The sequence below is a fragment of the Austrofundulus limnaeus genome, unplaced genomic scaffold, assembly GCF_001266775.1.
Source record: "Austrofundulus limnaeus strain Quisiro unplaced genomic scaffold, Austrofundulus_limnaeus-1.0 Scaffold0, whole genome shotgun sequence".
NCBI classification, from domain to species: Eukaryota; Metazoa; Chordata; class Actinopteri; order Cyprinodontiformes; family Rivulidae; genus Austrofundulus; species Austrofundulus limnaeus.
The window spans coordinates 3,746,294-3,763,278 of NW_013952402.1; the positions used below are offsets into that span (position 1 = coordinate 3,746,294).

The 16,985-nt window shown below is 41.1% G+C and overlaps 1 protein-coding gene across 1 annotated transcript; it reads left to right on the forward strand.

The window, feature by feature from the left end:
- The first annotated feature begins 9,458 nt into the window (after window positions 1-9,458).
- On the forward strand, window positions 9,459-13,190 carry gdf10a (growth differentiation factor 10a). The gene is made up of 3 exons (XM_014018940.1): window positions 9,459-9,893; window positions 11,083-12,176; window positions 12,270-13,190. Exons 1-3 carry the CDS (start codon window positions 9,677-9,679, stop codon window positions 12,459-12,461), a joined length of 1,503 nt encoding a protein of 500 aa, XP_013874394.1. The 5' UTR covers window positions 9,459-9,676; the 3' UTR covers window positions 12,462-13,190.
- The last annotated feature ends 3,795 nt before the right edge of the window (window positions 13,191-16,985 follow it).

Below are 16,985 nucleotides of genomic sequence, written 5' to 3' on the forward strand. Positions count from 1 at the left end.
GTCTTGTCACGCGGCTGACTGCACCGGGTCCACAAAGGCCTACATCCATTCGACCGACAAAGAAGGCCACGGTGTCTACTGTCCACAAAGGCCGACACCCCTAAGCTGGCGTCTTGTCGACCTCCCTCGTTTTGGTTGGCCCGGACACGGTAAAAAGCTGACGTGTGCTCATCTTGGCTCGTAGGCTCACCGCTTTAAAATACACAATTTAAAGATCATAACCTTAGCTAAGATTTGTTTGTTTGTCTCTTCTCTCTGTCTCTCTCTCTCTCTCTCTCTCTCTCTCTCTCTCTCTCTCTCTCTCTCTCTCTCTCTCTCTCTCTCTCTCTCTCTCTCTCTCGGTCCGAACTAAGCACCCACCTCCGACATTATTTAGATATTTCTGTCCTGCATGGATCCAGACCTCCAGTGTGTTGTGACGCTGAACTCCTGAGCTAAAAAGAGAGATGAGATAATCTGACACCGGTGGAGGTCCACTGTGGAGAGTGTATTGTCCCTGATGAAGCTAATAGAGTCCAGTGATGCAGTCTGAGTCCTKATCCTTGGCTCGGCTCCAGACCAGGCATACTGCTCCTGTCTCTTCACTTATCGTCTCCCCCTCTGTCCCCCCTCCGGACTGTGACAGGAGGGCTTCCAGGAGCAGCTTTGATCACTGTCTGCCTGTCATTTAGCATTAGTCACCCTTGTGTAGGGGAGTCCTCGTTGGGTCAGCGATGGACCAGAGACGAGCTGAATGGAAAAGCCCAYGGCCGAGGAAACAATCTGCTCTGTTTGGTGCAGCGGGCGCCTGGGTGTTAGCAGACATACTCTGGTGTGTGCCACATGTCTCACCCCTCACACTGTCACTGACCAATTTATGCTCCCCTTACAGCTTTATCTCCCCAATGTGGCCCCACACCTCTGATGGTGAGCTCATAGCTACTGCTGACACGTACGTTTAGTCATTTCCTCATGATTCAAGTGATGTTTAATGGCTTTTCCAGTGCCAAACCCTTACACAAATGATGACAACATGCATTAACACCTATTGCGAGTAAGGGTGAAAGGTAGAGATTCACTTTTTTAAAACTTGGCTATATTTCCTATTCCATTAGGGTACTGTAAATAACTTTTTTCTTGTTTTGGGAGCCAAACGTGACATCAGATATTATTTTTTAAATCCAGCATGTCTATACCTCCTTTCTAAAGTACAAGGGGTGAAATGGTCACTTATGTCACACTTATTCAGAATTATACACCTGGTTCACAAAGTTTGATAAGAAATACTTTTCCAGACTTCAGTGATTTAGGTTCCTTCTGTTTGAATAAGACTGTGGAGTCAGTTTGCAGGTTAGGTAAATTAAATAATAGATATAATGTGAAAACCTTATGGTCCATGGCTAAGTCCTTGGAGTTAGTTATTTGCACACATAAACTTATACATACATGCTCACAATCCGGTTGTGCACATGTGACAAAACATTCAACACCAGTTCTCTGCTGCTCCCACGGTGTCAGCTGGTTAAGTAAATTTATTTCAGGAAAAAAAAAGCCTTGGGAATCAGAAAGCCTGAAGCAGGTCTGAGGTTTCAGTTTACACAGAGACTTGATGTAATGTCTGCCACGTTTTAAAACGCTCATAAATATCATTTATGTTTTAAGCTTGTGATAATATGGACTGGGACCATTTAAGATGAAACGATACAGGCTTGCAGTGATCGGGTAAAAGTAGGGTCATGTGATATTTGACATTGTGCATTATCAGTTACCAAACTGACTCCAGCAAGAGTTTGTTTTTGATGAGAAATAACCTAACTTGCCCAAATTGTGACAAAATAAAAACTCATGTTTTGTTTTGTTCCTCCTTTATGCTGCTCATCATACTTCCAAAAGCCCAATTTGTGCGTTTTAATTTTATTTATTTTGCAGTTTCTAGTTTTATGATGTAACAACCAAATAATAATCATAGCTTTTAAACTTGGCAAAAGATTTTTGTTTCCCTCAAATTGCTCTATTTAGTCCAATAGGATGCATTCTTTTCCTGCTGCCATTGAGTCACCATCATAAAACGCATTGTGTTGCTTCCTGTGTATTTACACGGCAGGCACCAAATAAGCAGACAAATSAGTAATCTTAACCCTTTTGGCATTTCCAGCTCAATAAGCTGAAAATTCTATGATTTTTCTTTCCGTACACTAAAACACCTATAAAGTCAAAACGGAAAGATTGCTAAGGAAAAGTAASGAAACAAAAGCTAAAATAATATTAGCCAGAGAAACTAAATCTGATGAGTGGATTAAATTTTACTTTCCTGTTTTAACAAAAAATAAATACTTCCCTCTGTCTTCTAATCTCGTGAAGAAGGGCTTTATTTGTATTAATTAAATTTTTCTTCCTGTGYCCACGGCTGCTCTGGCTTTAACCTCGCAGCTGACTTGTGAAGACTGACATCCTGTATGTTTACTCTGTTGGCTGCCCCACACGCAACACCACCAGAAACAATAAATCCCACTGGATAAAGTGTTACCCCTTCTGTCAACATTTGCCAAAATTATGAAATATCAAACTGATTCAATATGACTTGGAAATAGGGGGAAAAAATATCTTTTTTTTCTTTCCAATTTAAGCTTGCTTGATTTTCAGCAATCGGTCACTCGCTGCTACTGGCCTTCTGATTTCCTGAAACCCGCTAACATGACATCACCCGAGCAACGGTCACGTTCAATTAGAGCTCGAAGCGCAATGGGAGGCCTGAACCCCCCACCACTGGGAAATATACCAGTTATTAGATAAAAGAGAGAATAAATTTATTGGGAAAAAAATATCAGACACCASTTGACTAAATGACTGAGACAGAAACAAATTAGAGCATGGGTCAACCTGACACATCCATCAAGCTAGCTGTCATCATGTCCACAAAATGTATAATACATTTGCTTTTTTTTAAAGAAAGCAATAGCGTGGGGTAATATAATAGGCTTTTTTATTTTTAGAAAGCTATGCAATCCAACAAACGTTAGTTCAAGAGCAACAAACCGCATGTAAATCTCAGCAGGATGTTGCACTGAATGTGTGTGGGCATTTCACATCATTCAGCACAAGTGCAAAACATTGAGTAAAAGCAAAACCACCTCCTGTTCAGAGCTCAGCGTAAAAATAAATAAAGTGAAAGTGTAAAGGAAGTGACAAATAGCTGTCTAATGAATTGTCTCACAGTTAAAATACACACTCTGCTTTCACATCTTGGCTTTCTTTCAGTATTTTTGAAACCTGCAATTATCGAATCTGAAATCAAACCCTAAATTTTACTCGAATTTCGTAATAAACAGTGTCATTTGTCACAAAGGCCAAATGCTTCCTGTAGCTTTTGGACACACTCACCTTGCAAAAGGCAAAGTCACTCAGGCCTCGTTGCAAAAAATCCTAATATTTAAAGGATTTAGACAATCAATCTCCCGGTGTAATTTCCTCCCTCCTGGCTAAAGCCCAGTGGAGTTTCAGGAAAGCTTGCAGAGGTGAAGGTCACRGACCTACGGGAATGCGTTCAGGAAGTAGCAGCACGCAGTGTTGGCTGTAATGAACATCATGGGTGTCAGAGTAAACACAACGCCGCCAGTCGCAGCTCAAATCACACTCTCTGTAGGAAATTCTGCATTTCTAACACCAGGTTACCTCAGTACTTTTACTTTCTTCAGAGTCTTTAAAAAACTTTAAATGGGGATTGTATGAATAGATACAACTAATTTAACCTTRTAAGCTATAAACCAAAAAACTCAAAAGAACAGATTTTTATTAGCTGATGGGTACAATGAGATGTTTTTGACAGACTTAAATTGGCATTTGAGTTCTAAAAACAAGATCAGTTTGCAAGTATTTAAAGGGGGGATGTTAAGCAAAATTAACTTTTTTGAACTTTTAATTCTGTGTGTYGCATTGACTCATTTATACATGTTTGAGAAATCCTTGATTCTCGTTTGCTAACCATGYGGAGCTGCCTAAACGCTTGTTGGTACAAAGCACCGCCTGTTTGTACAAAGCTCCTCCCTGTTTAGAAATGTGCTGAAGTGGGAGTGTCAAAAACAGTAGTTCTTAAAGAGACAGAGGCTAATTTCAAGGAGTTTAGACATCATTTTCATAACAAATGAAGTTAACAAAGTTATTTGATTGTGGTATTGAATTGAACTGTGCCTGGAAAATACATAATACCCCCCCCCCACCCCTTAAAATACAGACACACATTTGTATTTACTCTCTCACCCCCCTATGACCAATCTGCCTGCCTGTCAAGTGGTTTGAGCCGTGCTCAGGGAAAACAGTCAGCCTGTGAGATCTTAAACACAATATGTCTTTCTGTGCCTTGCCACRGGCTGTGTGGACAGAAATGAACCAAAGTGAATCTGAAGCAGTCAATTAAACATGAAACAATATTCCCACTGAGAGTTGCTGTTCTGCAGGTTTGTTTTGTTTCATGCAAAACGTCAAAATGTAACAGGAGGTGAAACCGAAGTCTAGTGCTTTCTTTCAGTTGTTTTTTCGTCATCCGGTAGACCAAGAAGTCACAATTYGCTCTCTGAATTTTCACCGCAGGACCACCCGTGGGTTCAGAGACGTTTTATCAAAATCTAAGAGCCAGAGGAGACAGAAAAGCTCAAAGCACAAAACCATTTGTTGAGACAAATTCAGAGCAGAAAGGGAAATATTTGGTTAACTCGATGGCAAACGGTTGTCGGTTTTGGAGCGGTCCACGGCTGAAATAGGGGGGAACAGCCAGCCTTTTGTTTGTGGACAGAATGGTGCGCTCCGTGGGGTCACTGTAGGGGGCTCAACATCACAGGCAAGGACGCACACGCACGCAAAAACACACGGCTGCTCGCACACACTTACACAAAAACCATAACATTCCTCTGCTTCTATGAATGTTTTATTAACCATGTGAATGGGTCACAGAGTTACACCCCCAAGCATAACTACAGTCTCCATAGACACACACATTCATGCTCTTTCTCACACTCATAACAAGCAGAATGGACTCTCATAAAGTCGGATTCTCCAACCAGTGTCTGAAGCTGGCTCGAAACCAGAAGCTGGCAGCAGCGAATCAGTATTTAATTCAATTATTCCTGCTAAAGCAAAAACATTCTCATCAAGTGTAAAGATAGCTGGTGGTAACCTCTATTTAACGTTATTTTAGGAACCCAAACTTACTGTCTATAGCAAGCCAGCTAGGTTAAATATTATTTAAAACATTTTTATCTTACGTCTTAAAGTGCCTGTGACATGCATAAGGTCAAAGAAAACATCTTTACATTTAATGTCCTGATGCATCTCAGTAATCCAGGTAAAAAATCAAAACGAAAAAAAATTGTATAGGTCTTCTGGACGGGTTCTTCTTTAATGAAACGTTTCGTCTCTYCTCCAAGAGACTTCTTCAGTCTGAGAGTTTCAGGCAAAATTCAGGCTTTTAAGCCCTGCCTCCATGTGACTGATACTCACATCACATGGCTATCTTGACACCTAATTAACACCTATTGTTAACAGGGGGTGGAGTGATACTGGCAATAGCAGCACGGTAGGAGGGGGACAACTGAAAACGGAGGCCTCCACCTCTGTTTAATGATGGACGGTTTTTCTTCACAAAATGGCTTCTTTTACTCCTCTCTCAAACCAACGTTCCTCTCTATCAAGAATGAGAACATCCTCATCTCTGAAAGAGTGACCGCTGGCCTGTAAATGAGTGAAAACTGCAGAGTTCTGGCCATTAGATGTAGCTCGTCTGTGTTGGGACAAATCATTTGAACAGCGGCTGCTTTGTTTCCCCGATGTATAACTGGTCGCAGTCCTCCTGGCACTTAACAGCATATACAACATTGCTCTGTTTGTGCCAGGGCACCGGATCTTTGGGGTTGGTTTGAGATAGGAGTAAAAGAAGCCATTTTTGTGAAGAAAGACCGTCCATCATTAAACAGAGGTGGAGGCCTCCGTTTTCAGTTGTCCCCCTCCTACAGTGCTGCTATTGTCAGTATCACTCCACCCCCTGTTAACAATAGGTGTTAATTAGGTGTCAACGATAGCCATGTGATGTGAGTATCAGTCACATGGAGGCAGTGCTTAAAAGCCTGAATTTTGCCTGAAACTCTCARACTGAAGAAGTCTCTTGGAGGAGAGACGAAACGTTTCATTAGAGAAGAACCCGTCCAGAGGACCTATACAATTTTTTTTCTTTTTGATCTTTACATTTAAGATACTTGGCAAAATGATTTTACCTATTTTTCACATAACTGATATATTTTCTTTTGAACTTGGTTCAGCCAAAGTGAAACAGGAAGTGACATCAAAGGGGAACTCTCCCTGGTTTATTTATTAAAAACAATATTGTTTGAACTCTGACTCATTTTCATCTTATAGTGACTTGAAAACATTTAAAGGGTTTCATATTCTCTACATTCTGTGTTGTCAGATATTTTAGCAATGCTCTGTTCACGTTCAGACATTCCTCTTTGACATCACTTCCTGTTACTTTACATGAAAATGTTGCAACACCTCTTCATCTCAGCAGTGTAAATTTTTATTTAATTTATTTTATTTTATTTTATGTGTAGGTTTTTTTTTTGAYGATATGCTATCAATGCTATTTTTCCAAAACTGCATTCATTTATATTACAAAAATATAATGTCTGTATTAGTGGCCAATATTTATTCAAACCAAACCAACCTATAGGAACCAATACCTTTATCCCTCTGATTGAACCTTAAACCACCACACACAAAATTTAAAGTTTTATTGCAACTTTTGAACAAAGTTTGTTCCAGGGGTGACTGCAGAATCAATAAATTGTTGAATAGTTTTAAAAAGATAATCCTTTGCTTTTTTTCCCTTAGATTTGAAACCTTTCAAAACTGTCAAAAAATGATCTAAAATGCAAACATACTAATGTGCAAGGTGCTGTTAACACATCGGTCACTTGAGGATGAGTAGGAAATAGCTGATCCATACCAAAGTCCTGATGCCCACCCACGAGCATCTAACAGACCCCTGTCGCCTGCTGCGCTCCAAAACCAGAACGTCTCACCCAACACCCTACAAAGGTGTTAACCTAGGAGCACTTCCAGAACCATCAACCCTTTACCCCACACACGGACACACACACACACACAGGCATGGCAATTCCTGGTGCTCCTCCACACCCCCACAGAGAGCAGAATACATCTCCTGTTTGGTTTGGACGGCCCTACGAGGGGACCTCCGTGTTGAACAAACTAGAACACAGTGTGGCCCTGTAACACAGCCTGAGTAGTCAGATATAACAGGCTCCACAGTTCAGTGCTGCCGGGGAGATATCAGTCCCTCAGACTTTACAGCAGGGTGATTTAAGTGGTGGCCCACGGGCCACATCCGGCCTATGAGTGACCAAAGTTTGGCCCACCAATTGGATAATTAATCTCTTAAGCCCAAACCCCTGGTTTTCTACTTTAATTTCTATAAGTTCTTTTAGCTCGACATAGACGTGTGGTATCTACAGATAGGTCTGAATCTTGGCTAGAAGCTAAAAACCATTTCTATGAACATCCAAGACAGTTACAACTAGAAGCAGTTGCAGATAAAACTATGAAAGTGAAAATAAAACTGGTATAAAATTTTGGCAAGTCAGAGATGTCAAAATAATATTTGTGTTAAACAGGAGGCAAAATGTGTAATTTTTGTTTTAATACTTCTTTATTATTCTTTACTACCCTACCTTTATAGCGTTCTGTAGATTGTATTCATGATGAAATGGAGCAAAATAAACTATTTCAAAGAACGAAATGTTTTTTTTATTTACATAATGACTTTAATTGCTGGATATTTGGCCCCTGTGCTGTTGGCCTGCAGTGACTGTGGCCCCCAGAGCAATATAGTTTAATAGCCCTGCTTTATAAGCCTCAAGTTGGTGAATGTGCAAATTATTCAGCAACACACACTAATCATCAGATCCACAATGATCAGAAAATCGTTTTGTTTTCTGAAACAAACTGTAGATTTGTCCTGTATTCATCTTTCCTGTTGTTTTTATTCCATGCTTGTTTCTAAGACGGAGCAAAACATTACACACGTTTAATCTTTTCAGCATACTGATCTATGAGATCATTTATGTTTTTCATCCTTTCTCAGAAGAGAGCAACAAGATGGCCTCATGTTTTATAACTTGTTCTTACCAGCTCACTGTTGGACGACTACTTTTTAAGTTTCTAAACATAATAAGTTACAGAGAAACAATGACATCTTTTCTCAATCCTGAACAGCCACAAGTCTTGATTTATTGTGTGGTCCTTCTAAATCATTACTGGAACTTTGACTTAATTTTCAAAGATGACACTCCGTCAAGTTGAAATAAAGAATAGTCTTGAAAAACATAATAACCACAGCTGTTAATCATGGTTTGTTTTGCATCACAGCATAAATCAGCCTCATTTTGAGGGGAAAAAAAGGCAAAGCATTCATGCGTCTGAGTGTTATGACAAAACTATAAAGCATGCCACTTCATTCGGCTACTCCACTGTCACAAAAACATGCACACACACACATACACACACACACACACACCACAAACACATACTTTTTCAAAGACATCTTGAAAGTAGTTCAGATTTAAGACTTGTCGCTGGTGGGGAACGCAGTGAAAAGGAGCATTCTGCTGGGCCCTCAGGGGCCTGAAAGCTACTAAGTAGCTCTCTCTGTGCGTTCATACCGGCATGTGTCCATGCACGAGTGTGAGTGCACACACAGATGAAGTGCGGAGAGAGTGACCCGAGAGGCCCAGCTAGTTACTGCTTCTCTGCTGGAGACCACCACTTTCACAAAACACGCATTGTTGGCACCGAGCTTCAGACACCAGAGAAACGCTGCGCGCACACAAACATACCAAAATACATACATGTCACAGACAAAAGCTCACAACTCGAGATGTTTACCATGAAAAACAGTCCCTCAAAGAGTGTTGGTCGTTCATTTAGAACCTCACACTGTACAAAATGTGCAGCCTTGGTCTAACAATAGCCCCTGGGTGGTTGGTCAGACTATTATTGTAGGTGTTTCTGTGCTAATTACGTGTGACTGAGAGCATGTCAAAAGCAGTAACTGGAAATAATGTGRTGTGCTGGAAAATGTGAGATGGATTTTTTTGTTTTATTTTTTCCTGCAAAACACAAAGTTTGTTAAGTTTTAACAAAGGTTTTGGTCACAACCAGTGCCAAACAAAAGTTTGTTTAATACATTCTGCTTCCAAAGCAACACAGTAAACCTAAAATGATCTTCATGAACATCATCAGCATCAGAGAGAAGGGGTGGGGGNGGGCAGCATCATGACCTCCTCTTTAGCTCTGAGCTCTACAGAGACCTCGTTGGCTGACTGCGGTGTACGTCAGCGCCTCTCACCCCTCCACTATAACCCCCTCAAAGCCTCTGGCGATCACACGAGTGTGAAAGCAGCAGCCCCAACTTGTTGCCCAGGACCAACCCATTCAGCATCCACAGTCCGACAGAGAGGAGGGAGAGCGCGCACCCGAGCACGAAACTGGGAGCAGAGGTGGACCGTTTGCGCAAAAACTTTTTCCAAGCGTGGATCGCTTTAGGCGCGGCGTTTTAATAGTTTGGATCTTTTTTTTAAAAGTCTTTCTGTTTGGAAAACTGACGCTGAATTCCTAACGTCTGACTGACAGCATGATTCCCTCCCACCTGTTCCTGCTGGCAGTTTGGAGCTGCATCCTGGCCGCTGCGTCGGTTGTCGTGGACAGGAGTTTCCTTCACACCTCGCCGGATCCTAGTGACCTGGACGAGGACGTGGTCTACCAGCATATGCGCAGACTGTACGAGAAATACAACAGGGGGGACCGCCTCAAAGAGGGAAACACGGTCAGGAGTTTCAGAGCCAGCCGAGGTGGGTGAATTTTACGCAGTGAAAAGCGCACGAGCTCATCATAGAAACAAAACAGAACAGAAAAAAAAACAGTCAGGGCAGAAATGCACCCACCCCCCGCTTTAATCTCTGCATGGATGGTTATTAAAAGTGCAACCATTTGGTACAGCTTAGCTTTACGCTCGGAATAGGTGGGCATGCTCTGGATCAGTCTGAGAATGCGTCCAAAGGGCTTTTGGACGCAGCGGCGCCACTTGCGCGCAGACGCGCAAGAATGCATGTGACTCCCTGGAGAGYCGCGCACAGCAAAGCACAGTACATACAGCCTGGGTCATGCATGATCGCAGGTCGTTCCTGAAGGGCACGGCTAACTCCTGGAATCCAAAAGCGCAGCGGTTCCCCTCTGCCTGATGCTGTTTTTTTATTAACACAACTCTCGGACATTTATAGCTCTCAGATACCCACAACACGTGGGCAGCGGCTTGATGTAATCCAAGGAGAGATGAGAGAAAGTTTCCACAACTGTGTTGAAACAGTTGATTACGTCTCTGTGTCTGAGCTCAAAGCTTTAAGAGGTAAACATTTCCATATGGAGGCTGAATTTGAGGTAATGTATATCTCTTGAGTCAGTCTATACTTCCGCTCAGCTCTCATACAATGAACAATAACTCTGCTGTTGAAGTTCATGTTATAATCATGAATATGCAGCTCTCTCTGCTCACTCCCCACACACAGCCAGCCTCTTAACCTTGCCAGCTGAATTCCCAGAGTCTGGTTCCTCTTAAGGGCACCTTCTGAAACCTTACCAAGAAGCTGCTCGGTCTGCAACACAAGGAAAAGTATTATAATGCCCCAGTTTTCAGGAAGGTTTAATCACAGATAAGTGCTTTTGGCTCGATGTGATGCTAATTTCTAAATGCATTACCTTTGWATTTGGCAATTTTCCTCTTTAGACATTTTTTATTGTAGATATTTTTTTCTCTATTGCTGCTAAGAAGCAGGTCACTGAAAGCTCAAATGACTGAGTTCAAACAAAGTTCAGTTTTTGGTTGATACTGGATGAAACAACAGAGACTTATCAAAAGCAGAACACAGAAGCATGTGAAAGATGCAAAACTGTTTCCACGAGAGATTTTTTGAACGATTTCAAAATATAAKCACMTGTCACCTGTTTGACTGACACTGATAACGTAAAAGTTTGTCTTTGCAGACCCTGCTGACCACAGGAYGGTGTACTGGCTCAACTTCACAACCCTGCAGGACTCAGAGGTCATCCTCTCTGCCACATTCCATTTCCTGCTTGACAAGCATCCAAAATCTTGGTTCTGTAAACGCTTCAAGAGCCCGTCGTGTCGCTCCGCAGCCACGCACGCCTCTCCGTCCATCAGCTTGCTCCTTCGCTCTTCTGAAGCAGGGTTCAGATCTGGGTCAAAGGGGTCACTTCTGGGCAACGTGACCTTCCACCCCCACAGGGGAGGGGTGTGGCAGATGAAAGACGTGACCCAGGTCATCAAGGAAGCACGAGACAGGGGTCAGCAGCTGGTGTCAGTTGAAGTGGACTTCGGAGAGCAGCGCCACAAACAGGCAGGGGAGATTCTCTCCGCTGATAGCGCGCCCTACCTGCTGCTGTATGCTGACGACAAAGCTTTGACGGAGCCGAACAGCGTGGCTGCTAGCCTGCAGAGGTATGACCCGCTCAACGAGGGGGCAGACCTCCTGCACAGGCCCAACTCCTCAGCAAAGCTGAAAGGACGCGTGAGAAGGGGAGCAAATCTGCTTTCGGACCCCATCCAGAACAACGAGCTGCCTCAGGTTGAGTACAAGCCCAGCGGATATAAGAAGGACGAGCTGTGGGAAAGCAACTGGTACCTTGCGTTAAAACCCAAATTTAAATCCGAAACGAAGGGAAAACGGAGAAAGGAGGAAGTCAAAGCTGCGCATCGACCTCCGGTTTTGAACAAGGCTGAACGAACACCGCAGCTGATCCAAACGGGCGATCTGACGGCTAAAAACCGCAAAGATGGCCGCACGGTCGTCGTCAGCGAGAGGAGAAAGAACGAGCGACGGAACGAGGGGAGGAAACACAAGGGGAGCGCTGACGCTCAGTCACCCGTTCTGAGTTTCGACGAACAAACGATGCGGAAGGCCAGGAGGCGGCAGTGGGGGAACAGCCAGGACAGACGGTGCTCCAGGAGAAACCTCCGGGTGGATTTTGAAGACATCGGCTGGAGCGAGTGGATCATAGCTCCCAAGGCCTTTGATGCCTACTACTGCGCTGGGACGTGTGGTTTCCCCATGCCACAGGTAGGAGAACAAATATAGCATAGTTTCTATCAAATTGAAACAATGATGGGATGTTTACGAGTGACATGTGTCATTTGCATGGCTGTCCTGCAGGTGGTGCGGCCGTCGAACCACGCCACCATCCAGAGCATAGTGCGAGCCGTCGGGATCATCCCCGGAATTCCCGAGCCCTGCTGTGTCCCAGAAAACATGAGTCCTCTGGCTGTGCTCTTCCAGGACGAATCCATGAATCCGGTGCTCAAAGTTTACCCCAACATGTCCGTCCAGTCCTGCTCCTGCAGGTAGAGAGGTAGAAAAAAACAAAGAGGGATTTCGAGCAAAACTGAAAACAGGACTTCGGTGAGACGGATTTGTGTATCCGTTAAATGGTTTCCTCACCCTGAGAGACAACGTGACTTTGCCCATCTTTAGGAACGTGAGGCTGAAGAGAAATGACTTGTGTCTCGTTTCCCCGCAGCAGCAGGCTCAGTAAAAACCAACCGGCTTGTGTCTTTGTTGGGTTGTCAGAGACGTCTAGTAGTTTTTATGCTGTTTGGAATTTTACTCATCTGGGAAAAGCATTAAAGAGATGTTATTCTTTTATTAACAGAAATCTTTTTTCTTGACAGCTCAGAGTGAGATCATGTTTATTTGCATTTGTTGAATTTAATTCAAACCTTTTTAGAGGCAGCTCATAAGAAACAAAAAAAAAGTTAAGTTGTTGTTTACCCACGCAGTGTTCGTTTATTTGCGAGACGGGGAATTTATGATTCGCGATGTTTATTTTATTAAAACAAAAGTTTCTGATTATTTTTAAAGAGCACCTAAAATTAATGTTACCAACTCCTTTTTATCCCTTGAAGAGTGTTAGAATAAAATCATAACTATTTTTGTATTTTGAATGTGAAATTTGAAAATTATAACTATAAGTAGACTTTGTATGATTATATTTTAGATGACAGTTTTGTACGTGTGTATTGTTTAAATTATGAAAAAAAATAGCCTCCTGGAATAAAAATGAAATTAAAATACAAAGTTTGCATTTATTGTTTTTACACAATGCTAGGGTTCAATTTTCTGTCAAAACAATCCCGAAAGAGTTTCAAGATTTTACAAAAGCAGGAACTTAGAAATGGTGATAGATCTCTCGGAGGCCCCTTGAACCCATTATTAACCCACACCAAAGGCTCAGCTGCCCCACCAAATAATGAGACGGATGCGGCTGTGGATTTATGGCTGATGGAGGAAGCAGGCATTCACCAATCAGGATGTCAGCCACTTGAGCTTCAAAACATGGTGCACTTCCCCTTTTTTCTGCTCATTTAAAGTGTATTCCAGTGCTCGGTTTTCCTCTCAAGAGCTTCTTTCAACAGATGTTCGCAGACAGATGATCTCAGCCTCTGTAACTCCACCGCTTTTTTTGGCTTTTCTTCTCAGTCTGAGGAAGGTGACACTTCCTAAACACTGAGTCGAACTGACACAGGAATGAAGGAGAAAACCATTTGATTATGAAATCCATTACTTTTTTTGTGGCACAGAGGTCTGTTTGCAACATTGCAGTGGTTTAAGGTGTGACACGCCTGGAAATAGGTTGTACCTCCATGAGACTGAATGGGAGTCAGTTCTTATCTTTGATTTATCAGTTAAATGAACAAAGCCTTAAATAAGTGTAAACTCTTTATGAAAGCTTCAATGTTAAAACAAAAAAATGATATGATTGGATTTGGAATTTGTGCAGGTATTTCTGTCCTTCATGGCATTTGCATGTTGCCCCATTATGCCAGTTTGGGTTTCTATGCACCACCCCACATTCTCATCGATTGAGTTAATTGAAAATTGACCAAAAGCGTCTCCACAAGGATGTAAGCCACCACSTCTGGAGTTTGTGAATACATGAATGAGCAAATATGAACTAAAAGCCATTTAACTCAGCTGTAATGATCAGTTCTTGTTTTATATTATATTATTTTACTGACAAATAGGCAATGAAGATGAAAAAGGCACTTTAATATTTACTAATTAAAGCCGTATTGTGGATTATAATGAGCAGACTGGAAGGTTGCATTTATTAAGATATTCATTAGTTCGTTTATGAATGTGTAATTGCTTCAATAGTGAAGCCTAATTGCGTTCAGCAACATCTGCAATTTGCACAAATCTCATRTTAGGTTTTTATATGCTCACATTTGTCCAATATGTGGAAAGTTATACTGACAAGTGAGTATTATCTTGTTTTCATTAAATTGTACTTTTTATATACTTTTTTGTGTCGAGATGCACCATTCAGAAGTTTCTGCTCATCACCTACTACAGTTTCACTAAATTTGTCTTTAAGATATTTTATTATTATTTAGATTAATTAAATGTTTCATGTTTTTTTTTTGTTTTTATGAGTGATTAATTCCTCCTTTGTTCCATTTACACATAAATTATTACATTAATGTAAATTGTTATCTCTGGAACATTTAAGTAACATCATTATTTAAATTTAATTAGTGTCACCAATGCAGTTTGTTTGTCTTTGATTCCRAAAATCGTAGAAATCTGTTTATTTGAAATAAAATGCTTTTTGCCAAAGAAGTCCAGGTGGAGCTCCTCTGACTGATGCTAATTAAATTTTATGAAAAGTTTAAGTGCATGAGTTCTCTGTAAAAACAGAGCACATAGAACATTATGTGATGTACATACTGACAAAATGCAGAGTTTTTTACTGTTTCATGTAATGATAAGAAAATCTTCTTCAAAACCATCAAATTGAACCAAGAACCAAATATGAGTAAAAATTCARAGCTCGCTCATGATTTAGTTTCCTCCAGCCAGCCTTTTCATGAATGCACTATTTATAGTCCGTTCATTTCAGCTGCGATGATGGCTGCAATTTGACTTATCATAAATCATGTTTACTTTGCGCCGCMGCTTCAAGCGAGGCCGGTGCGACTGCAATGAAAACATCCCCATTTGTTTCTCTTTCTCTCATTTCCGACCTGATCCCCTTTAAAGTCTGAACCCACAAGCTGCCATTAGAAAGTGAACTCCATGTCAACTGCAATCACACTCAGAGGAGAGTTTTGTCAATGGTCTGTTCAAGCCGAGAAAACCACAGTAGTCTTGGCTCGGGCTAATGGCCCAAAACGTTTAAAAAGCCAACGTGAAAAGAGGCAAGCGAGGAACCAAGAACAATATTTGTTTTTCCACATGATGATGATGGTGCAGTTAAAGGAGAGAAATACAGCCATTATTAGAGAACAGAGGATGTTCTGTATTCTCGCTTATTGAGCTAAGATTGTAACAATTCTGTTCATTGGGATAGAGCTTTACTAGATAAATCCTAATTACCCATTCATTTATTTGAGTTTGTGGTTGTTTTATTAAAAAAATACTGTTTTGATTTTAAAAAAAAAGAGTTTCAAATGTCCTTTGTTTTTCTTCCTGGGATTTTCACTCAGCCAAAAAGGATGAAGTGAACAGATTTAAACTGAATGAATAACTATAACACTGTTTTCTGTTCTAAACGATTCAGACCTTTTTGTTAATTCAGCCACAGTCACAGAGCACGCGAGTGATTTTTTCCAACTGATAATAATTATCCATGATTACATCTGATCCATCTCATATTTCCAAAGAAAAGCATGACTCAACTCGCAGATGGCTCCAACGGACTGATTATTTCAGCATGTTGACAAAAAGAACTGTGGGGATGAATCTGGCCAAACAAGTGCACATCAGCAGTGTGTGTTTCAACAGAAGCTTGTCTTTCTCCTGCCTTATGGACTATTTATGTCCACCAGTTTGCAGTTGAGTCTTCACTGCCCACAACTGGTGGAGAATTTCTTGAATCTTAATAAAATCACAAATTCAAACATCTATGATCCCCATCCAGGTCTGCAGATAAACATCTAATTTCCTCAAAGCCGTTTTCCTGTAAGAGTTAGAGGTTTCTCTGCTCCAACACAACTGATTCAAATGACTGRATTCCCTTCTGAACGAGCCCCAAAGCTGTTAATCATTGATTTATTTAAATCAGGTGTGTTGAAAGCAGGAACATGCACAACGTGCAGGACAGTGGAGCTCTGATGTTGGGAGTTTTACACCTTTGAAGATTTACTTTTAAAGTTGCAGCTTCAAATTTGTAAGTTTTCCTTGTATTTTATTTTACTTTATCAGCCATATTTTCTGTGTCCCTTTGGAATATTGGCTCACCTGATAAATACATATACATTTGGCAGGTTAACCACAGGAGTGAAGCTTTCTTCAATATTAAACACTAAATTGTTTGCAATTCAGAACAAAAAAACTTTTGCACAGTTCTACAGAGACAGATWTGAAAGCTAAGTTTAAAACATAACACCAAGCAAACAAATTCAGTCTTTTTGTCATTGTTTCAGGAGGAAAACATTCAGTAATGCAGTGTATGGATGACACTAATTTCTTTGTGGAGAACTATGTCTATTAGATGTTCTGGCATGGAATCATGCTGGTAAGTTATGATAGCCCATATAAATATAGATTTTTATTAAGGGTGCAACAATACATGTATCTTTATCAAACATTCAATACAGTTCTTTAGATTCATACACCTTTGTATCAAACAATACAGATTTTAACATTTATTTTAGTTGCTTGTCTTCTGAAGATGCTCTGTGTTGAAGGCTCAGTGGATCTGTGTTCGACTACTCCAGCTAGGTTGCATTGTCGAGCACAGATCCACTGAGCAACTTGCTGTACTTTTAAATGTTCACCRTTAATTTCAATAAATTACAAGTTAAGACGAGCATGGAAATTTCTCTTTTTTATACATCAAACGGATATTGAACCGTGAGACTAAAATAT